Source organism: Manis pentadactyla, chromosome 11, assembly GCF_030020395.1.
Source record: "Manis pentadactyla isolate mManPen7 chromosome 11, mManPen7.hap1, whole genome shotgun sequence".
Classification (NCBI taxonomy): Eukaryota; Metazoa; Chordata; class Mammalia; order Pholidota; family Manidae; genus Manis; species Manis pentadactyla.
Window position 1 is genome coordinate 119,708,565 of NC_080029.1, and position 27,943 is coordinate 119,736,507.

General features: G+C 43.8%; 1 protein-coding gene across 8 annotated transcripts; it reads right to left on the reverse strand.

Moving 5' to 3' along the window:
- Positions 1-5: 5 nt before the first annotated feature.
- Positions 6-26,359, reverse strand: PARP6 (poly(ADP-ribose) polymerase family member 6). 8 transcript variants are annotated; one of them, XM_057488947.1, is made up of 25 exons: positions 26,113-26,351; positions 25,412-25,491; positions 24,684-24,943; positions 22,569-22,766; positions 21,873-21,950; positions 21,045-21,139; positions 20,535-20,595; positions 20,202-20,292; positions 19,705-19,771; positions 16,909-17,058; positions 15,714-15,924; positions 15,146-15,199; positions 13,615-13,710; positions 12,917-13,009; positions 12,159-12,284; positions 10,866-10,931; positions 9,899-9,966; positions 8,607-8,655; positions 8,246-8,358; positions 7,277-7,349; positions 6,496-6,565; positions 1,407-1,486; positions 974-1,037; positions 720-804; positions 6-382 (listed from the first exon to the last, which is right to left on the reverse strand). In XM_057488947.1, the coding sequence occupies exons 4-25, from the start codon at positions 22,569-22,571 to the stop codon at positions 280-282; spliced, it is 1,896 nt and encodes a 631-aa protein (XP_057344930.1). In that variant the 5' UTR covers positions 22,572-22,766; positions 24,684-24,943; positions 25,412-25,491; positions 26,113-26,351; the 3' UTR covers positions 6-279. The 8 variants fall into 8 exon arrangements, 6 of the variants coding, with proteins under 6 accessions (XP_057344930.1, XP_036763718.2, XP_036763716.2 ...); XM_036907823.2 differs by lacking the exon at positions 25,412-25,491 and having other exon boundaries at positions 24,684-24,940; XM_036907821.2 differs by lacking the exon at positions 25,412-25,491.
- Positions 26,360-27,943: the final 1,584 nt, after the last annotated feature.

Sequence of the window (27,943 nt, forward strand, 5' to 3'; positions counted from 1 at the left end):
TCATATCCAGTCCACAGCACCTTCCAGTTTATTGTTTTATTTACAAACAGGGTGAAGTCAACTGGGAAAATCAGGAGTAGGGAGTCAGTCTGGGCCATCCAAACGTGGAGTGGTTCCTGGGTCAGTCTCCACCATGAAGGCCGCCTCTTCTATCCTTTTCCTGCCCTTGGTAATGGCCCCTTGATTCCTCAGGGCAGCCTCGCCTGCTGCTCCTGAGCCCTTTGATGAGGGCAGATGGGATCCTGGGGGAACGGGAGTGGTACGAGGGCTGGGGCCCCCTCAGTTTGTGTAAACCTGAGTTCCGATCACACGCATGATTTCCTTCTGTATCTTGGGGTCCTGAGTATTAATGTTGGCATCGCCCACCTGACCATCCTCATATCTGCCAAAGATAGGGCAAGTGTGAGCATAAGTGGGAGAACAGTATCAGAATAATGTCAATCAGTGGAACGGTATTCAGAGGTATGGCCATCACATCCCAAAAGTCAAAATCCTTTCTGGCTACTCTTTAGGACGAAAGAGGTTGAGGTTATCTGGTTTCCTCTAAGCAAACTCTGATCTATACCCACTCCCATCCTCCAAGGGGAAAATGCCACATCCCCTTAAATAGCCAGGGGCAAATCTCAGGTAACAGGAATAGACTTGCCCCATAGTCACACACCATCACACTCCCACCCTCACTCCTCAGAGTAATCCCCAAAGTACCCTCCTAGACTTACACAAAGAAGAACCGTGTGCAGACATGGTCGGACACAGGGCACACCCAGATGTTCCCATGCTTCTGGAGGTCCTTAGATGTGATCACTGGGAAGAAGGGGGCCAGAAGTTATAGATACAATGCTGAAGTTACAGGGTCCAGGCAGGGGAGGGAAGACATGATGCTTCAACATCACCCTTGGCTGGATCATGTGCCAAAGCTACACCTGAAATAAAGGTTGGGGACCCAAAAATGTGAACTGGGTGAGCTACCTACCTTCACAAAGTGCTATACAGTTTAGATTCCGACTCTGCAGGAACCTGGACTGAATGGATCGGGTCTGGAAGAGAAGGAAAGCAGAGCCAGACGGGCTGACACAGCTTTCCCTAGCAAGGCTGGGTAGCTGGTGATGGTGAGGGATAGGGATCAGGGATCCCAGTCCCCCCAACAAAACTTTACTTTTCCATAGTCCACAGCTTCCATCTTTACATTTTCATACCACTGCATTTAAACTCAGTCCCTGCTTTTATACTTATTACTAAAGCCACAAATGCCTGGAAGTGTGTTCATGTTAGAACATAACCAATTTTTTCAAATGATCTTTAAACCACCCACTTCCACAACCATCGTTTCCCCATCGATCTCTGTAGCCTAAACTTAGCCCAGGGCAAGGGTTCTGCCTCACCGGAACAGAGCCAACTCATAATACCTGGGGGATGGTATTCATCCTGTTGTATCTCTGGACCAGCTCATCCTTGGAGGGCATCCTGTGCTGTCCTTTTCCCATTCCTGTCACAGAACAACAAACCCAGTTCACTCACCCATTCCTTGATCAAATTATTTCCTGAAGTGCCTACTGCGTGCCAGGCACTGAGCTAGACACTTGGTGATACAGTGGTGAATAAAACAAACAAGGTATCTGCCATCACAGAATTTAGTCTGATGGAGATTCAGGGAAAGAACAAGCAATTACAACACAGTATGGCAAGGGTTGTGATGGGGAGAATACAGAGCACTGAGTGAGCAGAGGAGGGGAACTAGCCTAGTCTAGGGGTTTGAAGAAGGCTTCCTGGTAACAACTAGGCTGAAAATTTAGGGTTAGGAAGAACTAGTTAAATGAAGAGGGGAGAAGTGTCCTGTGCAGAGACAATAAAGCATGAAAGGCCTGGAGGGAAGAAAGCAATGTGCCTTGGTTTCTGTGGAGCACAGTCAATGGCAGAGGAGCAGCAAGAGAAGTTGTGAAGAGGTGAGCAGAGATCAGATCAAGCAGGCCTTGCAGACCATGTTAAAGCGACTGGAGTTTGTTCTGAGAACATCAGGGAATCACTGAAGATGGGGAGTAACACATGACATGAGCCAGGAACAAGGAGCCCAGGAGAGTGGTGACATCTACACCTCAGACTGAATGCCAGGCTGAGTAAAATGAGTGGAAAGGAAGCAAGCAGATCAAGTCAGATCGGCTCTAGTCTCAAAGTTATATAAAACACCATGACCAGAGTCACTCAAGAGAAGAGAAAGCACAGCAGTTAAGGTGATGAAAAATTTTCCAAAATTAACCACAATGGCAACAAACTTAAAAGAATCCTCCTTCCTTCAGAAAGTCTTCCCAGACTTGAGAAGTGGTACTAATTCCCTCTATTTTCCACCCTATCTAAATCCACAAATCCTCCACCATCCTCACCACCACCCTCACCCCCTGTCCCACTGAATAGCCCTGTTTATAACCTCTATACATTCTAGATTTTTCTTATTTAAATATGAAACAGTGCCCCTGCTTCCAACTCTTTTTGGCCTGTGATTAGAAATTCATTGCATTCAGCTTTACCATAGGCCCTGCCATATCACAGTTAGGGGAAAGGGTCTGTGTGTGTATATACGAGACCGAGAAGGAGATGGATGAGAACGGGGTATGATGCTATCACTGCAGGCCAAAAGCAGACCTTTAGCTCACCACTCCATCCTGAAACCTTCTGTTAACTCTACTCTCCTTCAGTTCTTGGTTTTGTGATAGCCACGGTGTAGTGGTGCCGATGATAATCACTGGACTAACATTCTTCATTGCTCAGGCTGTCAATTCATCATGTACTCACACTAAAGTCCCATGACAGATACGTGGCCTGAACAAAACGCAGGGCAATGAAAGCTTCAGGACTTGAACTGCTAACTTCTTCCTCCTACAGGATACTCAGCACCCATCTGTTTCCACCTTCTCCATTAGCCTTAACAAGTTTAGTTTTGTATCCAAACAGCATGACCTCAGCCTGGGTACTTCAGGGCAAGATTCTGAGTGAAATTCTTATTCAGGTTCTATCCCAAAGGACAAGAAAGAACAATGTGATTTCTATAGTGATCTTCTGTCAGTTTCCCAAGACCAGACTCTGAAAACATGGTGATTAGACAAATCCCTGGATGCTTTGGGTCCAGAGTATATCAGGAGTCTAAACAGGACTAAACAAACAGATGGAGTTTACCATCTCCTTTCTCACTGGTGCTCATTTTAACCTGTGGCCACGTTTGGAGTCTCCACTAGTAAAATGGATGCTCTCCATTTACACCTCTCCCCAGAGGGCACCCAGTGACACTTGGCTAAGGATACCCCGAGGAAGAACAGGAAAACCAGAACAGAATAGGGTGGAAGGAAACATACAGTAAGACAAGAGTTGGCCAAATGCTAGAGTGACTACAGTTTAAGTTAGACATTTGCACACATTTCACTGTTACAGAGACTCTCACGTACCTATAGGGCCCCCTGAGACTCAGTCATTCAAGCAAAGCCTATCCTGTCAGTCCAATACAATGATGAGAACACTGGCCTAGAAGTTAAGAGACCTGGATTCCAGTCCTAGCTCTGATACTCATAGCTATGTGACTCCAAGAAAGTCATTTAACTTCTCTCTGTACCCGCTTTCTTAACTGTAGAGTAAGAAGAGATGGATGGGATGATCTATAACTCCAATAATAAAATCATAAGGTATTCTGTATCTATAATCAATCAACCTTTGCAGAGGGAGATGCATGGTGTCATATGATGTTTTTACGCAATCAGTAAAGTGATGCAATGAGATAAGAAGTCAATGGAGATTTCTGGCTCCATCTGATAACTAAAGGTATTCAGGCACTTATTGGTAAACAAAAGTCAGTGAGAGCAGAAAGGGAGAGAATAGGGAGAAAATGGACAGCAAGAAACTTGTGAGCACTGAGAGTTAGGAGAATCTCACTACTTGCAAAATAATAAGAGCTTAATTAGACAGAAGCTCAGGCTTTATCAGGACAAAGACAGAAATTGGAGTACCTAGACAAAGAAGCTAGAAAGATTACCCCATTCCCCTACCCCGGCTTTGGACCCCAGGCACAAAGAATATGTATGTATTCATGAGCTGACACAGACCAAGTATCCATGATGGGGGAGACAACATACATTCAATAGTTATTGGGCACAACCCCATGTGGATTAATCATATTTGGTTCATGACACACACTATCATTTATTTAATAAGACAATGAATACCTATAGACCCAACCTAAGGACTAAATCCAAGAATTAAAATATTGCCCGTGACTTACATCTAACTATGTGCTCCTACCCTATCTGAACTAACTTCTTTTCAGGAGGTAACCACTATCCTGAAATTTCTTTAGTTTTATCACGCACACACATACCTAAATGATGCTTAATTTTGTTTGCTTTTGAAAAATATAAAAGAGGTATCATACAGTAGTTTTCTGAGCTTACCTTTTTTAACTCAATTTATTACTACTAAAATTTTTCCATGTTATTGAATGCCACTGTGTTCATTTTCATTACTGAATAATAAACAATTGTGAGAATATATTAAAATGTATTTATTCATTCTCCTGATGATGAGTGTTTGGGCTGTTTACAAGATTTGCTGTCGTAAACAGCACTGCTTTGAACATTTGTGTATATACCTTTGCACATATGCAGGAATGAAAATGCTGCGTCACAGAGACACAATCTTCCAACTTCATGAAATTTAACACCCAACTGTTTTCCAAAGTGGTTGTAACAATTATATCCCCATAAACAAAGAAAACCTGCTGATCTATGAACTCCAGCAAAATCAGAGGAATTATCAGAGTTCCTAATTTTCACCAGTCCACAAGGGTGCTATATGGTGTCATTTTGGTCTTGATTTTATTTCCTTGATTTATACAGTTGAGCATTTTTTCTTATGTTTTGGTCATTTCTTCAGTGAAATGCCTGCTAATGTCGTTTGCTTATTTTTCTAATGGGTTGTCTTTTTATTTATAAGAATTATTTAAACACCCTTGTATTACTAACCTTGTGTGGTTATATGTGTTGTAACTGTCTCCTCCCAGTTTATAGTTGTGTTTTTTTTCACTTTCCTAAGATGTCTTCTGATAAAAAGAAGTTTTTAGTTTTAATAAATTCAAACTTACCAATCTTTTATTTTTTGTAATTCCATCTTTTTCTACTCTCTGGATGACTGTGTAAAGTTGGAATGTGTTCCTTAAAAGTTTGGTTTAAGACTCACTTGTAAAACTATCTGTGTCTGGTGGGTTTTTCTTTTGTTTTGTCTATGGAAAATTTTAAACTACCATTTCAATGTCTTTTACAGTTTTATGGCTATTCAGACTATTTCTTCTTGAAACAGTTTTGTTAAGTTAATATTTTTCTAGGAATTCAACCATTTTGTAAAAGTTTTCAAATAACTGGCATCAGAGAATTCTCCCATTAGCTTTTTAAATTTTGCTGTATCTATAGTTACACTCTCTTTTCCATTCATAGTATTAAGTGGTTGTGCTCTTTTTGTCCTTAATCTAACTAGGTGTAACTGTTCGGTAAGTTTTTTGGAAGAATCATCTTTCAGTCTTTTTAGTCTTATCTACTGTAACTGTTTTTATTTCCTTGATTTTGGTTCTTACCTAAATTACCTCTTTTCTTCTATTTTGTTTGGTTTATTCTGCTGTTAAAGACTTCTTTAGTTCTGTGATTCTGGACCTACATTTTATCTTTATACCAGTACAATAACTTGGAGAATCCTAAATAATAATCTCTAAAGAATCTAGCACTATCCCCTTCGTATGGTAGACATGCAACTTTATGGTGGCTCTCCTTTATACAGAGATTATGTAGAACAAGAACAAAAGCAGACCGAATAGGAACTAAGCCATGAACCTGGACCACTGAGAGCCCTAGGTCAGATTCGTTTTCTCAGCATTACAAAGCCAGACTCACCTCCTAACAAGAATCTGGACCTCATTCATGCCTTCTCTTTGGATGAAAAAGCTTTCTCGTGCATTCAATGTGACTAAAAAGCTTTCTCGTGCATTCAATGTGACTAATATAATACTGTGTAATTACAGACAGTTTAAATTTTATGAGTTGGTTGACAGGAAGAATAATGTCTCCTGAAATGTAAGCCAATGGAAGGGACCAAGCCTTCACACACATAAACTCACAAGTGCATGTGCACACATACTATCTACAATGACAAACTATTGTCAACACCAAAAATGTGGTCTACAGAAAGCCTAGTTTCATCTCCCAGTTATTCCCTAACCCAATACCAGGGCCAAGCCCCTAAACTGAATAAAACTATCCCCGTGAGGACAATCTAAGAGAAAAGAGAGGTAACTGGACTTAACCTCCTAAAGGACCTAAATGTCTAATGAGATTAAGCAGAGAGACAGACTACGTAGGTATCCATGAGCTGACACGGACCAAGTATCCACAATGGGGGGACAGCATAAATCATGTATTCACAAAATGGATGCGATGTAAAGAGTCAGGGTGGCCACAGAGTATTTCTTACCTGAGTATCCAAAGGAAATACTGGAGATGGGGCTCAGGTAGATGCCTTTGCCATAGGCTGCTCCATGCAGCTTGCAGGGAAACACCAGGATGAGCAATATGAGCCTGGGCCCTCCCATGGCTATATATTAGGCAGCCACAAGGCTGATCCAGCCCTCTGTCCCTCCATTTACCTTCTTATTCATTCAGGCAACTCTAGACACCTATTCTTGAAAAGCTGATTGGCTGAAAACCGGATGCAGGTTAACCCCTTTGCCTATGACGTATTAAATACTGACGCCTTGGAAAGTAAGGAGCAGCAAAGCCACTGAGTCAGTCCTTCAGAATCCATGTTTCTGTCCCCAAACCCTGGGATACATGCAGATTCCCAAATAAAAGAACTATGGAACAGGAAACCAGGAGGAGGGACAATAACCATTCCTTGGAATCTCACAGGACAAAGAAATAAAGCTCCTGTATCAAATATCTGGATGAATAGTCACATACACTAAAAAGCTCTAAGAGGTTAATTCAGCATAGTGGCTTCAGTCAGCAATTCATATTCCTGTCTACAGCTATAATCCCATTCCCAAACTACCAAAAACACAGCCTGGGGTCATACATACAACATTAAGTAAGGGCTCTGTACATATAGCCCAACTTCTTCCTCCCAAGGGAAGCCCCATGTCAGGCTAGATTTGAGGATTCTGAGGCCAAAAGACCTCATTACCCTACAGCAGCCTTCCCCAAAACTGAGTAGGGCAGAGTAGGGTGGAGAAAAGGGAGAAGCAGCACAGCCTCACCTGCAGTTTGGTGTAGGATGCATTGACCAGCCCATTGCGCAGTATCGAATGCCAGTTCTCAATGTGGGACCCACTGTAAAGCAGGGTGGAATATGTGTCTCCTCATGGTATGAGGTCCCCAGGAGTACTTCCCAGATTGCCACTCCCACCCATTCTCACCCACATAGGACACTAAGATGGACACAGATACACCTAGTGAAGGACATGAACATGGATAGTCACAAGCATGTATGATGTGTGTGTGGTGTGGTTAGCCCCTGTATCTTAGTTTCCAGTCCCATCCTCTCTTCTGCACTTCAGTTAGTCCCACCCTAAATCCCCAACTGCTGGTTCAGTATTGTCACTGCCCACTCTCCTGCTATTCCATTTAAACAAATTCATCTCAAACTCAACAAATTAATTAATGATCCCAAACTGATACAGCTTTAAGAAAATACCACCACTCCCTCTAAGTAACCTGTAGTATCATTCTTTCTCTCTCCTCCCACAATTAGGCATAAATTGTTCATTTCCTTCTAAGTAGCTTTCAAATCTATCCTCTCCAATCTTGTCCTTCAACTATATTTTTTATAAGCAAATGCCATTCTTCCTCAACTACATCATAAGTAGCTTGAGAGTAAAGACTGTATTGTATCATATGTACCTTTTTATCCTCTATAACACCTATCACAACAGCATTTAATAAATATTTGTTGACTGATTGGTTGACGGACAACCAATCAGTAACACAAATCCATATACCTAAGTGAACTTGCCTCCCATTCCCCTGCATTATTGAATCCTCAGAAAGTTTGTTCTAGTTTCTTCTGTTACTTTTTCCAGCCCCAAACAGTAACTTTCACTCCACCCCTCCCCATCCCTGAGAGCCTTCAGGCTTCCTCTAATCTCCGGCAGGATGGCCCCTGAACCTTGTTCTAAGTTTCTAGAATGGCCCCCATCCCCTGCCCACCCAGTCCCCACCCTCCTCACTGGAAGGCAAAGGTGCTGCCGTAGAGTTTCTTGGCGGTCCGGAACCGAGCTTCCTTGGCAGGAGGGCTGCTCAGCAGGAGGAACTGGTGTGAGGTGTGCATGAACTTCAGCTGCTGCCCAGGGTGGGGGTGGGGCCAGGAAAACAGCAAAAAATGGAGATCAGGGAGGGAAAGGTTGGGGGTAAGGAGCAAATCAGGCTTGCGCTGACTCCAAATAAGGGGACTATGCTTGGGCCCAAAGATTACTGTGAATGGACAGAGCCAACCAGGCAAGTCCGGAACCAATGTGGTTAGCTGGTTTGGAGCCCATCCCTATCCCTCACCGGAAGTTTAAAGACTTTAGAGGGAGAATGGTCACTTACCCTGCTGAGAGGTAGTTTGACAATGTGTGACCTGTTGCTAGAGATGATCCTAGGACAAGAGAGAGAAAAAGGAAAGAGTAGAATAAGTGTGTGGCTAGGCCATCCCAGACAAAGCAGAAGCCTTGCTGTGCCCCTGGGAGAATAAGCAAGGATTCCAGGCTGTCTGAATTGTATGAAATGTCCAGGTCACTGTCTGGATATTCCTGTGGGTGATATCCATAAAAATGTAAATGGGAAGCTACTGACCAGACACCAACTAGCTAAACAATGGGTAAAAGAAAGAGAGGGGTGAGGGGTGGGGGGTGGGAGGTGGGCTGCCTCATCTAGGGACAGAAAAGGAGGAGCACATCCAGAATTCATCTACAAAAAACATAATGATTAGAAAGGAGGGGTCTGTATTAGGGTGGTGACAACTTATACTTGGGATTTACCAACTTAGAACTGGGGCTCAGAAGCCATCCCGCCTGAGACCAAGGGAAGCCTGAAGGCTCTTAGGGATGAGGAGGAATGAAGAGAAAGTTACTTTTTGGAGCTGGAAAAAGAAACAGAAGAAACTAGAACAGAATTCCTGAGGATGCAAAGATAGACTGGGCTATATGTAGGCTGAACTCAAAAGACTAGGAGAGAATAAAGGCATAAGACACTGAGGGCTCAGCAAGGGGCATTCTCTCATGTTGTGGATACAGTTTGGGTTTTTTTGTGTTTCACCCATGTCCTTGTGATGCCATCCTGGGTGGTCTATGGTCCTTCCTCATGCTGAAAGGAAGCATGTTGCATTGAGGAAGTACTTATGTCATAAGCTGATGAGGAAGAGAGGAAAGCTATGTCAGGCAAACAACAGAAGTCAAGATCAAGGAGGGAGGGCAGAAGAGAATGGTCAGAATCCTTGCCAGAAGGGAATAATAATAGTACCTCAAGGCTCTGGACTGTCTACAGAGGTCCTGAGGCAGGGAAAGGGGGAAAAGGGGGAAACAGGACTCTCTGGATGCATAGAAAATTTAGTTGAAATGAACAATGTTAATTCCTATAAGCAAGGTGTTTTTAAAAAACCTCCTGGGAAACAAAACACCTACAGAGAACTTGAGACATCATGTCAAAATTTGTAGGATCTGATTTCTTGTCAAGGCCATGTGTATCAATAAAACCCCAAGAAAAGGCAGCCATAGTACCTGTACCCTGGGGAAGGACGCTGAAGCTGCCTCTAAGAAAGCGTAGGCCCCACATCTAACACACGCCCTGTGCCCCACACCGCTACCCCTGACCCTGGCGAGGATAAACCATTCTGCCCATACCACTGCAGGAGAGGGTGGGCCAGGGGATCCAGCTTGTCCATCTGCTTCTTGATTTCCAGATATGAGCCCTGTAAGACAACGGCCACAAAGTTACCTCCCAGGAGAGGGGGAGCCCTCCCGCTTTCCAGACTATTAGGACCCAGGACAAGGCGAGCACTGAAGCAGGAGGGGACGGGGTTCCCACCCTTAAGGGGCCCAGTCAGGTGGGGAAGACTCATAATTAAATATGAAAATGACTGCAGATGCTTACAAAACAACATGCAGGTGGGTCTCCCTCATTTTATGCAATTCCTACAGCCCTAAAAAGTTGATGTAAATAAAAAGATAAATAAAATCAATGTCCCAGAATGATTAGGCTAAGGAATCCTGTGGTAAAACTTCACATAAAGCAGAGTCCTTCTGACAAGTAAATCATCCCTCCTAGGTATATCTTATATGTCAATCTGAACTGTGATATATAGGATTTGCTGAGAAGAGGCCCACCTGTAAATGTGAGTACAAATGAATGTCTATTCATGCAGAGACTGCAGACGAGGGGTGGGGAAGTCTGGTGAGGGGCAGCCTTGAGTCAAAAGATGGTCACTGCTCCATGCGGCCGCCCCACCCCTAGAAGGACAGAAGATGTAGACCCCTGCACCTAGTCCCTTACCTCCGAGCTCCCCTCCACACCCTCCCAACCCTGGGCACAGGTCCTTCCCTCATTTCTCTAATTCCCTATGAATTATGGGAAAAACATTAAATATGAACAACTTGTGAAGGAATTAGCAGCAAAGGTAAAGGTTGAAAGACATTAGGAGTGAGAAAGAGGAGTAATAGCTAACAAAACAGAAAATAAGGACTGGAAGGTTAAGGAGGGAAGACTAAAGAAAATACAGTAAGGTATTTGCATAGCAGCTCTAAATCTTCACTCCATTCTCATGATTCCCAAGCAGAAAAGGGCCCTTGAGTTGGGCAGAGGGCAGAATACCTGGGTCATCTCCCGGATGGACATCACACTATCCAGAGCTTTCTGAAGACGCTCATAATTCTTCTTCTGCCAGAAACCAATGGGACGAGAAAAAAACAGATAGATAAAAGTGATGAGAAGACGGGCCAGGTATACAAAAGAAGTCTAGGCCCCAGGAAAACAGTGCAGTATGTCATGGAAAGAACATAGATTTAATGTCAGACAGTTCTGGAATTGCATGCTAGTTCTCTTACCAGCTGGGAGTAATAGGGTAAGTTACTTAACCTCTTAGAACCTTAGTATTCCTGTGTGTAAGTGAAGATTAAAATTCCACTACTCTCAAAGAGATGTTCTGAGGATTAAAAAATATATGTAAAGAACCTGGGATGGTGTCTAATACACAGCAATGAAGGTAATAGTGAGACACTGTGCTAGGTACTTGTGATGATTGTCAATGGTTTAATGTGTCCATTTGACTGGGCCACGAAGTGACCAAACATGTGGTCAAACATTACTCTGACTAAGTCTGTGAGGGTACTGCTAGATGAGATTAACCTTTAAATAGGTAGACTGAGTAAAGCAGATTGTCTTCTCTAATTCAGGTGGGTTTCATTCAGTCAGTTGGAGGGCTGAGTAGAATAAAAAGGCCAAGAAAGAGGGAATTCCTCCTGCTTGACTGCTTGGAGCCAAGACATTGGTCTTTTCCTTTGGACCAAATCTGAACAATCGGCTCTTCTTGGACCTCGAGACTGCCAGCTTTTTGGACTGAAATTTACACCGCTGCTCTTCTAGGTCCCCAACTGCAGATCCTGGGGCTTCTCGGCCTACATACTGCATGAACCAAATCTTTGTAATAAATCTATCCTGTTGGTTCTGTATCTCTGGAGAGCCCTACTACAGTACTTTTCACTTATCACCTCTGAGTTTTATAACAATCCACAATGTAGATATTACTCCCTTTTATAAATAAGGAAATTGAGGTTAAAAAAGGTTGAGTGACTTGCCTAACACCATTCAGTTAGAAAACAGCAGAACCACAGATGGAATCCTGGTCTGTCCAGCTCCAAAGCTTTTATTTTCCCCTAGCATGACATAACTAATATGAATTCTTCTCCCTTTCTTCTGACAAACTCAGTTATTTATTCATTAAAATAGCTAAAGCTTTGGGTTCAAGAGTTCCCAAGAAACAAGTGTTCCATTTCTTCTGTCCCTCATTTCGGGCTGCTGTGTACACTAGAATGATGGCCCATACTCTCCCACTATCTTTTTTCATTTCTGTTCCTCAGCCCTGACTTTCCTCCCCAGCAACTATACCTTAGGGTTAAAGGCCAGAGTCTTGGGATCAGTGGGGTCCACCACAGACGGATAAGGCTCAAAGATGATGCTCTTTCTAGGGGACTCCAAAGCTGCCCTACACATGGCCACCAGGAGGTCCACCACCTTAGGGGAAAGGAAAGAAAGGAGGCAGAAGCTAAGGGATTTCCCAGTGCTGGGAGTCACCCAATATCTAGTATAGGTCTACCTTCTGGAGTCTCTCAGCATTTCTCTCTACTGTTTTTTTAAATGCACATAGGTTTACAGCTTTTTCTTTAGAAAATACATGCTTATTATACACATTCAAGTAACAAAGACTAAAAAATTGATTAAAGAAAAGATAAAAATCATCCCTATGCCCCCAAATTTCATTCCTCATAGGTAACTATTGCCAAGTTTTATGTATATCCTTCCAGATATTTTTCCTATGGAAATAGTTATTTAATTACATAGGCAATTAAAAGGAGAAGTATATTATACATACTATCATATTTTCTTCTTTATGTATGTTATTTTTCCATCCATAAATAATAGCTGTAATAGCATTTCTACTATAAGGATATATCATTGCTTCTTTATCTGGACCCCCTACAGAAGGAGATTTGTTTTTGTTTTCTGATATTTTTTGCCTATTACAAACAATACTATCATGAACATCCTATGTATATGAAAGCATTTCTGGAGGTTAAATTCCAAGGAGTGAGACTGTTTGATCCCCTGGCCTCTCTTGACCCCAGCAGCTTTCCCCTCTCCCATACCTCTGCTCCAGTGGCCACCTCCTCTGCAGCTCCAGACATGACTCCCAGTGTGTAGAAGGAGAAAACACACAGCTCACGAGTACAGACGGCTGGCTGAAGGGACATATCAAACAGACGGTGGGAGCGGGTATGCAGTTAAGAAAATGTTGTAGGGAGAGAGGAACAGTCTCGACCTCAGACTACTCTAGGACAACGTAGGAATTTGGGGCCCTCTCTGTCAGAAGAACACTATAAATAAGGGAAATCTTAATTTAAATACCTTATTGATAAGTCTGAGAATTAATGCTGTCACCTCTATGAAGCACTCCACGACCTTCATAGGTAGGTAGATGTTCTCTCTTCTGAGTTTCCACAACACTACTCCTCTCTTCTACATACTTACAGGAAAATGTCTATCTACCCACCTAGACTTGGAGTCCATGAGGGCTGCATCACATCCAATCATCTGGGTCAATATCTGACCCCTGTTTTTAAATGTTGGATAAGACTTATATCTTAAAAAATATTCACATATCTCATCTTTCCAAACAGGACTGTTCCAATTTGTTTTTTGAAACAACAATTGTTTCTAGAGTCTTGTGGAATGTGAATGGCATTCTGCCTTTATCAAAGCCCAAGGAAGAATGGAAGAAAGGAGATGAGGAATGAAAGGGACTTGGCTAAGGGTCCAAGGAGAGGTCACAGAATGAAGCACATACCTTGAGCATGGACCCATTCTGGAAGACATGCTGTTCATCACACACCACGCAGTACTCATTCAACGTTGGAATCCTCTGCTCTGCATATTTCATAATCTGGGGAGAGAAGAGATTCTATCCAGTCTTTAGGAAGTAAAGGCACAAATATGGGAAATAAATTGAACTTCTTTTCTAGCTGTTCTCCTCCCTTCCAGCCCTGTGCGTAAAGTAGAATCTATTCTTGGGCCCTTTACTTAGTTAAACTGATGGTCTGACTCCAGAGTTAAGACTACATACTATGTAAAAATAAGACCAGCCAAGATAGAAGACCTGGATTAAGATAGCCCCTCTACTTCTTAATACCAAATACAACTTTGACAAGTCAGTGAGCCCAAGCCTTGGTTTCTTCATTTATGAAGTGGGACATTATTCACCTCAGAGACATTGAGAGTAATGGTATGATTTCCATGAAAGTATTTTATCAACACTAACAGGTACTAATCAAACTATCAACATCAGCTGTAGTAACTACAGACTATGCCTCTGGAACAGGTTAATATTCAGTCCATGATCAGATGGCAGGGCACCTGAGAAGCCACTTTGACTAGCTAGAACAAAACCACAGATTCAACTCTGTGCTGGGAAGAAGTATAAATCCAGAACTCATACACCAATATTCTAAAGTATTTTCTTAAACACTCTGTCTTAGCATGGCTTTTTCAAGCACGTACACCTAATATATAAATCAAGTTGTTCTCATTTCATATACCTTTGGGGTGGTAAAAGGACAAGCAAGGGCTTTTATTCATTCAAATTTACTGAATGTCTCCTGTGTACCCAGCCTACTGAATGGTCTCCTTGATCATCCAGTAATATAACAGATTGTCTTCTTAGACCTTATATCCAACAGGGGAGACGTGGCATGTACACAAATTAATGACAATTCAAAGCAGCACGTGGTACATGACACACAGATGCCATATAAAAAAAAAGCATCATTGTAAGAGTTCAGTGAGAGGAGACATCACTTCTAGCTAATACAGTTGGAGTAACAGAGATTTTATGGAAAAGATGACTGCAGTAGGCAGATGTGCAGAGGAAGGCCAGGGGGGGATGACATGAACAAATGTAACAGAGATGCAAAAGTGGAAGTATGTCCAGGAAATAGAGATTTAAGAAAGAAGCAATGACCAGTAGTGGCCAAGCAGTGAAAGGGGTCTGTGAGGAAAACTGAAGACCACTCGAGCAAGGATACTGGGGAACATAAGTAAATTAGTGATCTCTCTCATCTTGACACCTATGCACTTAAAATTTGCAGTGCATCATTTGGCACTTGATCATTAACGGTCTGTACGTGTTATCTTCCCAATAATGCTATAAGCTTCTCAAGGATGGAAATTATGTCTCCTTTTCTCCTAGCCACACAACACTTAGTATAGTTCTAGTATAGCAGAAATATTTGTTAACTGACTAAACAGCTGGGAAATGTTACAAAACCAACTGGGTCAAACAACAGAGGAGTCGCTTTAGACGAAGCTTTGGATTTCATTACCTGGACAAGGAACCCATATTCCAGAGTGGGGGTGTTCTTGCAGTGACCACTGACCTGATGAGAATAAAAAGGCCCTATGAGCCTCCTAGGAAGCTTGTGCCCAGACAGAGCTCACTCACCTCCATCACCTAGGCATCTCCTAAACAATCTAAAGCTTAGCCCCAATCAGACTAAAAATAAAGGCTGGGGAGAAGACCTTTGGACATTTTTACTAACAGTTCTTGAAAAGGGCTCACTTATCGTCAGCCTTCTTCAAGGTAGGCAGAATAGGTGAGTACAGCAGCTGATTACTAAGTCCGAACCACTGCCTACTAAAGCCATACGAAGCATCTCTCTGGGATGCCCAAGCCCACCCTCTCTGCTTCATGGCCTACTACCAGAGAAGCTTACAGTTTAGGTATGAGTTTTCATCCATTAAAAAATGTGTTCCATTCCACCCGCTCATGGTATATGCCCAGGTTTGACTTATATGCCTGGAAAACCATACTCCCACCCCATTTTGAAAGCTATACTCTCACGTTTCCACACCCTCCTGACACCCAAGTCAAACCCTCACCAGCCCATGTACCAAAGGAGAGGTCCGTGCTGGGGGAGGGAGGCCCACGTGCTGGGGGCACAGGAGACCTGCCTGGGGGCTGGGAGGGTAGCCAAACACCTCCACCTTGGGGTTCTTCATGGTGCAGGAGATGGAACGGTTCATGAGGCGCCCAACCCGAAGCTCTGGTACACCCAATTTGCCTTTCAGCATGGAGTCCTGTATAATAGGGAAACTGGGAGACCTGGAGAAAGAACAAAGAGAAGTAGTGAAACTAGGGATTTAGTATGAGCCCTAGAAGAAGAATGGAGACAAACGGGACCTAGACAAGGATGGGTGAAATGACTTACACCAAAGAGGAACTTATATCTGAGCGAAGTTCCATTGGATCTTAAATACTGTTAAAACAAATAGATCACGCCCCTAAATTGAATTTTATGACATTATTTGTGTGTTCTTCAGATAAAAACATGAAGGGTAGGCAAAGGCAAAGCTTAGGTCATTCTCTGCAACATCTGGGCCAGGTACAGAATGATCCCTTGGAAAGGATGTCTGTCTCATATACTCAGTATCTGTGTATGTTTATATACATATGATTAAGTGCTAAACACAGAATTAGGCAAGCAGTAGTTTCATCCCAGAGGGCCTAATGTCTGACTGCCTGTAAACAATAGTGCCTGGAAAGCTACAAATCTAGGTTTGTATTTGCCTCTGGGAAGATCACAATGTGAGAAGAGGGAAGGGATATAAGCCTGGGGTCAAAAAATAGAGCTATATTTATTTCCAGAACCTAGGTAATAAATCAATGTACCCTTGTTTACAAGCAAGCAGTTGACGCCTGTTCAGATAAGAAATAAGGATGCCTTCCTAAGATACAGAATAAGGATGAGGGTCAAACCAAGGAAAGATGGAGAGATTAGCATACACTTCTCCACATGTATACCATAACCTAGGTATTGTGTTTTATATAAAGGATGAAGTATGCATATTGGGGTCAGGAGTAGAAGTAAAGCACACATAGGGGACAGGACCATGTAATGATGTTAGTAGTTAAAGGTCCAGAATTCAGAGGACCTAAGGAGAGGACAGAATAGATAAGTTTAGGTAATCAAGAAGGTGGGGTAAGGGTTTAAGACAAGACAAAGGTTGAAACAGGGTGGAGGGAGGGAATAAAAAAAGATAAGACAAAGGTAATTAAGAGACGATCGGCTCATAGGAGAGCACTTACTTGGGGATGGGTGAGAAGATGCTGAGGCCAGCTCGGAACTTCTTGATGGTACCACCTGCCTTGAACCAACTGTGTCTCTTCTCCTGCTGGGTCTTCAAGAAATCGTTGCTGAGATGTTTCCATTGTTGAGATGTGAACATACCCAGGATCCTAAGGAATCAAAGAGAACAAACAGGCTTAGGAAAGCTCAAATAAGGGAGTCGATCAAGAAATAAGACTGACAAGTAACTACTCTAAACTCAGACCCAGGGACTGCAAAGCTAATGTGGTAGTGGAAAGTATGTCGAAAGATCCCCCTGAAATGACTTTAGCACATGGAAATGTACTGTCCTAAAGTATCTCTTTACCCTAGGGGATAAATATCTACTATCATTACCTAACGTATCAGAACAATTCTGAGATACTTTTCTTTTAGAGGGTGATCCCAAAGGTGAGTCTTTAAAGGCTGTGAACGTTGGAATTTCTTGCCAGGAATAACTATACTGAGAGTGGAACAGAAGTAGTGGGATGGAGGTGAGTACCATCTTCTGCCTTGTGAATAGTAAAGAAAAGGACTAGGGACATGAGGGGTACTGACACTGTTAGGCAAAATACTACATCCCCAAATTAATGATTTCCAACTTGAGATGAATCATCTCCCTTTCATTCATTCATTCATAGCCCTCCACCTGCTATCAGACTGAGTCAATCCTTTCTTTGTCCTTCATCAGTTCTCTCTAGCATAAGCTATTATTCTAAATCCTTATCATCTTCTTTAAGCTCCTAACTTCACCTCTCTTCCTTCCTAATAGAGAAAACTGAGACCATCAGATATCAGCTCCCTTAATTTTCCAATCCTACTGCAGAATCTGTTTTCATTTCCACCCTTACCTTAATTCTTCCTTTCTCTGGAGACAAGGTGACTCTCCTAATAAGGATTAATTCCTCTATTTGTGCTCTAGATCTCAGCCCCTTCTTACCATTTTGGGGATCTTGATCCCTCATTCATCTCCCTCTCCTGTCAGCTCTTTCCCAAGGTCTAAAAAAAAAACCTCAAGTTTCTGCACCTCAGTCCAGCTACCTCTCCGTCTTACCCTCCCATCCTCAGCCAAATTTCTCAATCCATATTTAAGTGTTTTTAATCCATTGCCAACCACTCATTTCACAACTTACTGTACTTTTGGTTTCTGCCTTCACCACTCTGCTATAACTGCTTTCACCCTGATGCCAAATCCAACAGAAATTCCTAAGTTCTCCTCTCATCCTCTCTGCCACCTGCCCTCCTTGTAGAAACTCTCCTTGCCTTCTATGACACCTTCTCTTCCCATTCTTCTAAAACATCTATGACCTACTTTCAGGGTTTCTTCGTCTGACTGCTCATTTCCTAAGTATTTTGTCTGAGTGTTAAAGGTGTCTTGCCCTTGATCCTGTCTTCTTTTCATTCTATAATGCTGTCCCTTAGCAATTTCATATTCCACACTGGTTTTAATTTCCACCCATACACTGATATAAGTATATACCTGATCTGGTTTTAATTTCCATTCATACACCCGTACATACCTAATCTCTCCTGTAAGTAACAAATCTACATACCTAACAATGTATTTAGTATCTCTACTTGGATATCTTGAGATTACTTTTGACCAACATGTTTCCAATGGAACTATTAATCTATCCTCATCCCACAAACCTGCTCCTCTTCTTAAATCCCTATTTAAATTGGTTCTACAATTTACCCAGACATTTAGGCTGGAAACCTAGGAGTAATTTTCCACTATTCCTTGGCTTTTATGACTAAATACAACATATCCAAACCAGTCTTCAAGTCTTATACCTCACAAATTTCTCTAATCTCTCATCTCTATTCTCACCAACAGTCATACTTTGGTTCAGTCCCTCATCATCTCATGTCTAGGCTTCTACAAAAGCTTCCTACTAAACGAATTCTGGTCTCTTGTCTCACCCTCTCCTATCTATTTTGCACAATACTACCAGAATGTTTTTTCTAAAGCTAAATGTGACAATGTCCTTTCTTTGCCTAAATCCTTTCAATGGTCCCACTGCCTACAAGATAAAAACCCAGGATAGTCTCTGATTTGGACCCCTTCCTCCTTCTCTGGTTTCAGTTCCTACCACTCTCTCCTTGCATTTTACTGGAAATATTTAACAACTTAAAGCTTCCTACACATGTGCTGGTTCATCTGACTGTGCCCTTGCAAACGTATTTACTCTCAGAGTTGGTCTATATCGGCATCTCTTATCCATCCTTGAAAACCATGAATCATCTCCCTTTCATTCATTCATTCATAGCCCTCCACCTGCTATCAGACTGAGTCACACCTTCTTCTGTGTTATTTCTCAGTATTAGAACATGTATCCACTGGACTCTATTCTGGACTTCACTGAGAGTAGGATTTGTAATTCGTTTCTGTTTGTATACCAAAGCTTAGCAGTTGCTCAACACATTCAATAAACTTAGAACAAACCATCTGAGCTCCTAGAGCCCAACTCCCAGGAAACCACAAGAGGTAATGTGAACAGCATGACTCTAATTCCAGGCTTGTACTTTTCCTTAAATGCCAAGTACTGATGAGCCTCTCCTCTTACCTCCAGGAAATCTCGAGGCCAAATACCCCAGAACCACAAGTCCCCTAACCTAACCATAAATCTGCCCCACAAATTTATTTTAATCTTTCTTGGGAATATCTCAGAAAGACATTTTGAAAAGAAATATTCCATTCAAGGGTCTGCCTATTCATCCACAGTTCTCTCTACTTTCCCTCATATGTTCATAACCAGAAAGACAAAAATTCTTACTTTTTCAACTGAAGACCCAGCCCAAACCCCTCCTTATTCGATGGCTGGAAAACCTCAATTGATGGTTCTGCAAAGAGAAGAGAAAGCTCCTAGAATGTTCAAGTCTCTATCCTCCTGGGTGTCTAACGGCCCTAGTGCAGTGGACTAGTTTCCTTTGATTCTAAGGGTATTCCAAACAATAATGGTGGAGAAGGAAATCATCTGACTGAGACAGAGAATAGATTCCAGGAGCTATCTGACCGATTTCAAATAACGTTCTGTGGGAAGGTGAGGGGAAGGAAAGGGGTAAATACTACCTGAGAACCAGAGAATACAATTTCATTAACCAACAAGGCCTTTAGGGGATGGGTAACAGGTGACAGGGGATGAAGACACCAATGACAGGAGACAGAACTGCCCTTACCAATGATCTAAAGATTACACCTAAGGGCCATGTTCCTAGTTTTTCCTCTCAGGTAACTTAGGACTTTGGACTAGACCACTCTTATGGCCTTTACCTGGTCCATCAAGGTATTGGGAGAGGGAAAATCGCAGCCTCAACACAATAGGTTCTGTACGGAGGACCTTCCAGGCCGTAGAAACTTCCTCCTACAAGAGAAAGGGAAATAGTTTCCACTACTTTAGCAACAGAGAGGAACGGACTTTAAGTTTTCCCTATGACACACACATACACATGACAGTACACACCACTGTCTACTAATGGCCTAGGAAAGATAGGGATGCACAATATGTGCTCCAAATATAGCACCCAGGAACAAAACTCCTAGCCTCCATGACAAAATCCACAAGTACAGCTACACATGTTGTTGACAGGTATTAGCACCACTTACATCGAGGAAGCTGATGTTGATGTGGAGGTCAATGTCCACGTCATCGATAGTTCCATATTCTCTATAGAGATACAAGAGACCACAGGTGAGACTGATTAAGGGAGAAAGACGGTAACAAAGACTGAGCTGGAGGGAGAGCTGGGCCTAAGGCCAGGGAAGAGGGAAGGGTGGAAGGCAGGTCTGTATCTAGAATCTTAGCTGCAGCCTCAAGCCACTTATATAGTATCAGGGCCTTCTCTAGGCCAGAAGCCTTTCTAACCTCAAAGGTGAAACCATCAACCTTAGAGGGGTCTAGGACAAGAGGGAACTTCTAGCAAAGTGGCCACACTTCCTTAGAGACTCCTGTCAGCCAAGCTTAAGGATTTTGGGCAACTCTCACTATCATTAAGCTCATAATTTACCAATGTCCACAAATCCCCTACCATACCATAAAAAGAAAAATCTTCTAGCCTTTTAACAACTCAGAAAGAAGTGGCTTGCTCCCGTGCCATCCCGGGAGCGGAGTCCCACCTGATGGATGCAGAGTTCTCACTGTAGATCTCCTTCACAGCCTCAATGTCTGCGTCAAGCTGGGGGTGTCGGTACAGGTCCGCTGCACAGCTCCCCTGAGTCAGCAGCAAACGTGGCGGACAAAGGGGGAAGAACAAGGGAGGAAAGAGAGATGAAACATAAAAAGAACATTAAGAACACTAGGAACAGGAAAATCAAACAGCAGCAGAACATATAAACAAAAAGCTGCTCATATGAAGGAACTGGCGGCAGCACTAGCCGGGGACTTCACTGACAGACAAGCCCCCCTCCATCATCGTCTCTAAGAAGTTTCAGTGTACAGTGGCGGGCTTTGCTTAAGTTCGCATTCTTAGGTCTCCAGCGTTTCCTCTCAGACCTTGACTAGTATATTTAGGTATCCCTTCTGAGAACACAGAATAAGCTGAAGATTTTTTAATTTAACTCAAGACTGGTTCTGTCTGAAAAGTGCAACATTCCTGTGCAGGATCGTGCCCCGGGTAGGGGTGGCATAAGCAATCACTGGCAGCTAATGAGTGCAATGACCCCAGCCCACCCCCAATGGCTAGTAAGGGAAAAGTCAGAAAATACATATTTTCAACTAAGAAAATATGGGTAGCCTCCACATACAGAGGATGTAGTTTATTCTGGGAAAAGTATCAGTCCCAGGCAAAAGCAAGGATATTAAGACAAACTCTGACAAGACAATGCTCAGCCCAAACCAACATTGTATCCTCTTATCTCTGCTCCAGAATAATCTTTCTCTCCTGATGTATCCAGAAACCCACATTTAGACCATCCAAAATGGGTCTTGGGGGGATGTAATCTCACCTGAACTCCATAGAGAAATTCCTCTGATTCATTATCTCCCTCCGAATCATCATCATTCCAGAACTGGCCTTTGATGTCCTAGTGATAAGAAATAAGAATACAACCCTTTGTTGGGTCCCTGTTATGCCATGGAACAGAGTTGGGTGATAGGATGGGAAACACATTCCCACAGAAAATGAAGAAGGTCCTCTGGGACAAAACAACTGAGACCCTATTCCCTTCACCTCACCATTTGGGAGTGTCTGTCTCTTCCTGAATTTGGTCATATCCACAGCCTAGCCCTGACTTGGAGGGATGGAGGAAAACAGTATGGAATTTCGTCCTTGAGTGTTGGTCTGAGGACTGAGGCTCTGATATACAGTGGGGTTGGGATGCAGAAGACTTCAATGTCAAGGTTGATTCCTAGGCGTATCTAGGTTCTAGCACAAGCTGGCCTCTTCTAGGATCATTACCCAAGGCAGCTTCCAAGTGTACCTATGCTGTCCTGTCTCATTATTCCCTTTCTATCTCTTCAAGCATTTTAACTCTCCCCTTCCTTCCCAAGAAAACCCACCTCTATACAGGCCAAGTAATACTGTTTCCATGCCACTTCTCCTCCAACTTCAAATAGCTATTCTACCTTCCAAAAGGGTGGGAGGAAAAATACTAGGATTTGCCCCTGATGATCAGTTGGAGAGGAAGGCAATCAGTTCTCACCATTGGGTCAGTGGATCACACACACTCCCAGGTCAGTGCTAGGCAGCACCCCTCCATACCACCAACTGAACCCAGGCCAATGAGATGGGCATTTAGGAGTCCACAAAGGGAGACAAGGAAGGGGGTGATGTCAGGGGCTGACTGGAGATCTGCTGGAGACGGCAGGCTCTGCTGTGGTGGTGGTAACAAGTCACTGTCCTGCACAAAGTAGAACAATTGGTTTTATCACCACTGAACAACTGGGTGGCACAAACACAGGCACAAATGTTTATGGATACATTTTTATTATGCATATGTACAGACACTTGCACATAAACAGACATACTTGCATGCACGTACACACACTTGTACACAGTTCTTTAATGATAACGAACCATGAAAGCACTATACAAACACAGAAGATACTACTGTTCTGTTTAAGCTAGAGAGTGGGGAGTAGAAAAAGTTCCTGCTGTACTTCATAATATAGCCCCTGAAGCCAAAAGTGATGGTGGCAAGACGCTTATGCTACTATCTAGTTAGGTCATTTTGAACATTTTTCATATCATCAACCCCCATAAGAATCAGATTCTTCTGGGAGTCTTTACCCCTGTTATTTTTCCTAATTAAGTCACCATCTCTTATTAAACATCAGTACCACTAGAAGCCTTTACATGACAATCATAACTAACTTAAAGAGTCCTAAACAACACTGAACATCCTCTGGTAGACATGATCTGAGCCAAAATAACGCCCAGAACTCATCTTGGATCTTACTCCCCCAAATAAGAATGCAGTGATGAGCCCAACACAGAAAAACACTAACCCTTAGCTTCTTTTTTTTTTCTCTAACCCTTAGCTTTTTCACAAAATTAAGAACCACTATTCTAGGCCTTCCTGGCTCTGCATATATTTTAATCTCACCTACTTCAACCTTCAACAGAGGTGTTCTTGGTCTCTAAAATGGTTCCACTGAACCTTAGGTTTCTAGATCAGTGGTTCTGGAGTAGCATCTATGGATCTGCAGCATTAGTATCACCTAGAAATTTATTTGAAATGGAATTTCTTGACCCCTACTGTGAACTACTGAATTAGAAACTCTAGATATGGGGTCCAGTAATCTGTGTTTATCAAGCCCTCCAAGTTACTCTGAAGCATGATAAAATTTGACAACATTCTAAATCCTTGTGTGTTCCATGGGCCTGTGGTCTGTTCCTCAGATACCAACTTAAGTCTGGCAACCAACCCAAGATGAGAACATAAGGCAAAATGCCAAAGCAAACAGCATCCCAGTCCTACAACTCATTACACTGCCTGAACAATCAAAAACAATATGCAAAAGGAAACTGCAACTGCAGTTCTTAGAGACAAAATGGCTTGTTATCCGAGATTTGCTTTAAAATACTCTCCCAGCACACAAAAAAAGGAGGGTGGGGAATGGATGAAATAATATGGCAAAATGTTAATTATTGATGAAGCTGAGTGATGGGTATGTGAGAGTTTCTTATATCTGTGTACAATTGGAAAATTTTTAAATAAGAAGTTAAGAAAAAATCAGAAGCTATTTTTGTTCCTTTACAGGGGCCCTTCTTAGAAGTCAACTCTAAATGTGAACAGGAAGATTACCTGAGACTCCACAACAGCTTCCTTGTTGTTCTACAAACATATCAAGTATAGTCCTACTACAGGCCTTTGTCCTTGCTGTTCCCCCTTCCTGGAGTGCTTTTCACCCAGATATCCACATGATTTGCTCCTTTATTCTTTCAGATCTCTGCTTGAAGGTCACACTGATCATTCTACATAAAACAGCGAAGTCCCAACACACACTAACAAGCTTATCTCCCTTCCCTGCCTTTTTACCCCCACAGGACTTATCTTAGCCTGACATACAAAACGTGTCCATTTGCTTATTGTATTTATCTTCCACAAGAAATGTAAATTTTATGGTGGCAGAGGTTTTGACCATTTTCAGTGTCTATGTTGTCAGTTCCTTAACACGTATTTACTGAACAAGTGAATGAATGAACCATCTGCTGAATACCCAAGCCATAATGGAGATACATAAAAGAATCTAAATGTGTCTACACATAGACAAAATCTTACAAAAATGACTTTAAAAAGCAAGACTCCATTCACCTTCAAGTGCAGCTGAGAACCAGACTTTGAAGATCTGGGGGTTAGGTTGTGAGACTTGAAAGTAAACAGTCAGGTGTTGATGTGCAGGATCGCAGAGGAATAAAGCAGGAGGCACTACTGTCCGGCCTGCGCTGTCCTGGGCCAGCGGTAGAATGACGGCAGCATAGAGCGGAAGTACCGACTTTCTCAAGGCCTTTCGTCACTGTAGCAGTCAAGAAAAACTCAGCTTCTCTCCAAGGGCTGTTGCTGCTTGGTTTCTGCTGTTATCACAAGAAGAAAAAGGTAGTTCAGAGGGACTTTTTCTTGTCCAGGGAACAGACAATCCAGAAACTACCATCTTTTTCAGACCAGGCTGTTTCAGTGAAAAGGACTTCCACCTTCTATTCTCAATGTCCATCCTCTGGAGAGATGGAAAATGGGTTTCAAAGGTGAAGAGTGGGAAAAGAGGAGTGGTCAGTCATGGAAGTCACAGAATCACAGGCATTATGAAGAGGAAAGAGCAGCCTATTTCAAGGCTTTCAGGTTACACTTAGAATACTCAGGTGCAGCAAGGTCAAGCGACTTGCTAAGGTCAGGAGCGCAGTGGAACTGGGACTCAAGCACATTTGACAGGTCTTAATCTCATCTGATCATGTGATGTGGTTCTATTTAATGAAGGGAGTTGTTAATGAATTAAGCAAGAACGACCTGTCTGATTTATCTAAACGAAGTAAAGGAGGGAACCTTACAAAAGAAGCCGGGCTGGAGATAAACCGCGAAGAGTGCCTCGAGGAGGGTGTTCTTCAGCTCAGCTGACAAGGGATGCGCACTGGGATGGGAACGAACCGAACGCAAATAGGCCCCCAGTTTGGATCACAAAGGGCTTCCCTAGGTCCTCGCGCTTCTCAGTGGGACAATTTTACATCTAGTTAAAGCAGCTTCTGATCTCGGCGTTTAAACGCTGAGTTTGACTCGCAGCTGTGCGGTCCTGGGAAAGGAGGTCACTCCGCTCTCACGGGGGCTCCTTTCTAAGGCTCGTCCGCTGAACGGAGAGCGCGGGGCAGGGCGCGCCGAGGGGTGACGCTCGCGGGCTGACTCTGTCTCGGGTACCGGCTGGAAGGAGAGGTGGGGTTGGCCCGGAAAACACCGGCTGCCACCGCGCTTCCCGGGCAGGCCCCGAGGTGTCCCTTGGGGGAGCAGAGCTCCCCTCCGGCTTCCTCCAGAGACCCGAAGCCACCCAACACCTGCCTCCCGGGGAACAAGCTCTGTGCCCGATCTGGGCCGCCGGCCGCCCGGCCGTGAGCGAAGCCTGTCAAGCCTAGGCGGGCCCCTCGCAGACACGGTCCAAGCCCCTCACTTCACCCACCGCGGCCGAGGCTGGGCGGGCCCCTCACCCTGCCCGCTGCCCGCTGCCCGCTGCCCGACCGCCCCCGGCCTCGCGAGTACTCACGGCGACCCCGGGCCGCGCGCGGCCGCCGCTGAGGGAACGAGCGGCCCGGGACGCCCCGCGGGGGCGGAGCGGCAGGCCAAGGGGCGGAGGCCAGGCCGGGCGGGCGAGGTCGCGCTCCCCCACGCCTCGTCGTTCCGTCACGGGGGCGCTGAGCCACTCTGCGCACGCTCGCGCGGCGTCGCCTTGGCCACGTGGCCCGCTCCCGACCAACTGCCGCGCGGCCTGCCTCTGGGCGCGCCACCGCCCCCCCTGTCCCCCCAGGCTGGCTTTGGGACGCCTGCGTGGTGGTCGCCGGTTGGGCGGGGTGCAGAGCGCGGGTCTGGTGGGCCCGTCGGGAAACAAGAGGGATTCTGGGGTGCGCCGAGGGCCCTCTGAAAGAGACTGTTGGCGTTTGGCGCCCCGTGTGGTTGGGAGGAATGAGCAGGGAAGGCAATCCTTGCTGCCTGTCCCCGTGAGACCCAATGACTCCAATAATCCTTGCTTTACAATGGGAATCAAGCACCTCCGGGTCTTTTCATTCTTAAATTGAGCTCAGTTGCTCCCCTGGTAGTTGCGGTCAGCTGGAAAGCACTCTGCCCTTCTATTTAGATAATCTGGTTTCAAAGCTTGGTTTCAGCACTTACTGTTTAGCCTTAAGCCAAGACTTACACTTTTCTGAGTCTGTTTTCTCATCTGTAAAGGGGGCACAGTAATTCCTATTTAATGGGGCTGTTGTGGTGAGGATGAAATGAGATGGTAGGTTAACTGTATGAAATTGCTGTTTTGTAGGATATAAAGAGTGGAATACCTGCAATTTCATACGGTTCAAGCTAATGCATACAAGGTGACCAGCAGAGTACCTGAGACTAGGAAGTAGTCCGTTAATGGAAGCTGTGATGGTGGCTACTATGGTTATTAACCTCAGACGTTGCAGACCTCCCTTCACCCAATTAGAACTGAGTGTCTTAGGGCTCCCCTTTGACCCTCTTCTCCATCAACACTAATGGGGAAAGGCTTAGCTTCGATCTACTCTCCTTCCTCACTCCCCCTTTTTAGCTGGACACAGCACACACAAGAAAGGCTTTGGCCCTGAGTGACAAACACCATACCCATCCATCCTGAGCCGGCCTCAGTCAGAATTTTCCCAGTGATGTTTTTTAAACTCGGATATCCTCAGCATATCCTTTCTGACTCCCTCTTCTTAATGCTGTCCTGTCCCCCTCCATCCTCTCCTCCCTCCACCCTACCCCCAACCCCGACCTTGCCTCTCAGCCTGGACCATAACACTTGTCTTAGCATTAGTTACACCCATTGCTTATAATAACTGGAAAAAATGAGGGATATAAATAACAGGACTCATAGCCTTAGTCCCAAAGGGCAGAAGAGTAATTGGGAGTAGTTGGCTCTGCTCCCTAAAACAACTTACTGGCAAGGGCCCCATTACAGTTTTCGAGAGCCATGCATGCATAAGAGTGTTTGAACATAAGCACAGGGGTCTATCCCTACCACTGAAATGTCGAAATCCAGTATTTTCATAACCTGCCTGGGTTTCTCCTCCTCACCCCTCCCATCTCAAACGAGTTCTTCCATCCATAATGAATCACATGAATCTTGACTGCCTCACAGTTTGTCAGTAGCTCTCTGGCTTCACTTCTTTTCCTCTCCAGCCCAGGTCCTATGATCAGTTACTTTAACCACTTTTTTGTTAATGTGCTTGCCCTTAAAATTACAATCTTGTATCATCCCAGCCATTTACCTTCTCTACTCTCCCATCCTAAACCAGGAAAAAGGAAATCACCCAATCCTGCAGAATTGAGTTGGTAAGTGGACAATTACATTTTCCACACTCATT

Coding starts and splice junctions, on each gene's coding strand:
- PARP6 (XM_036907823.2), bottom strand. Junction 13,010..13,614: donor AGAATGGGTCCATGCTCAAG/GTATGTGCTTCA, acceptor ATGTCCCTTCAG/CCAGCCGTCTGTACTCGTGA. Junction 1,487..6,495: donor TATTTCCTTTGGATACTCAG/GTAAGAAATACT, acceptor GTTCTGTGACAG/GAATGGGAAAAGGACAGCAC.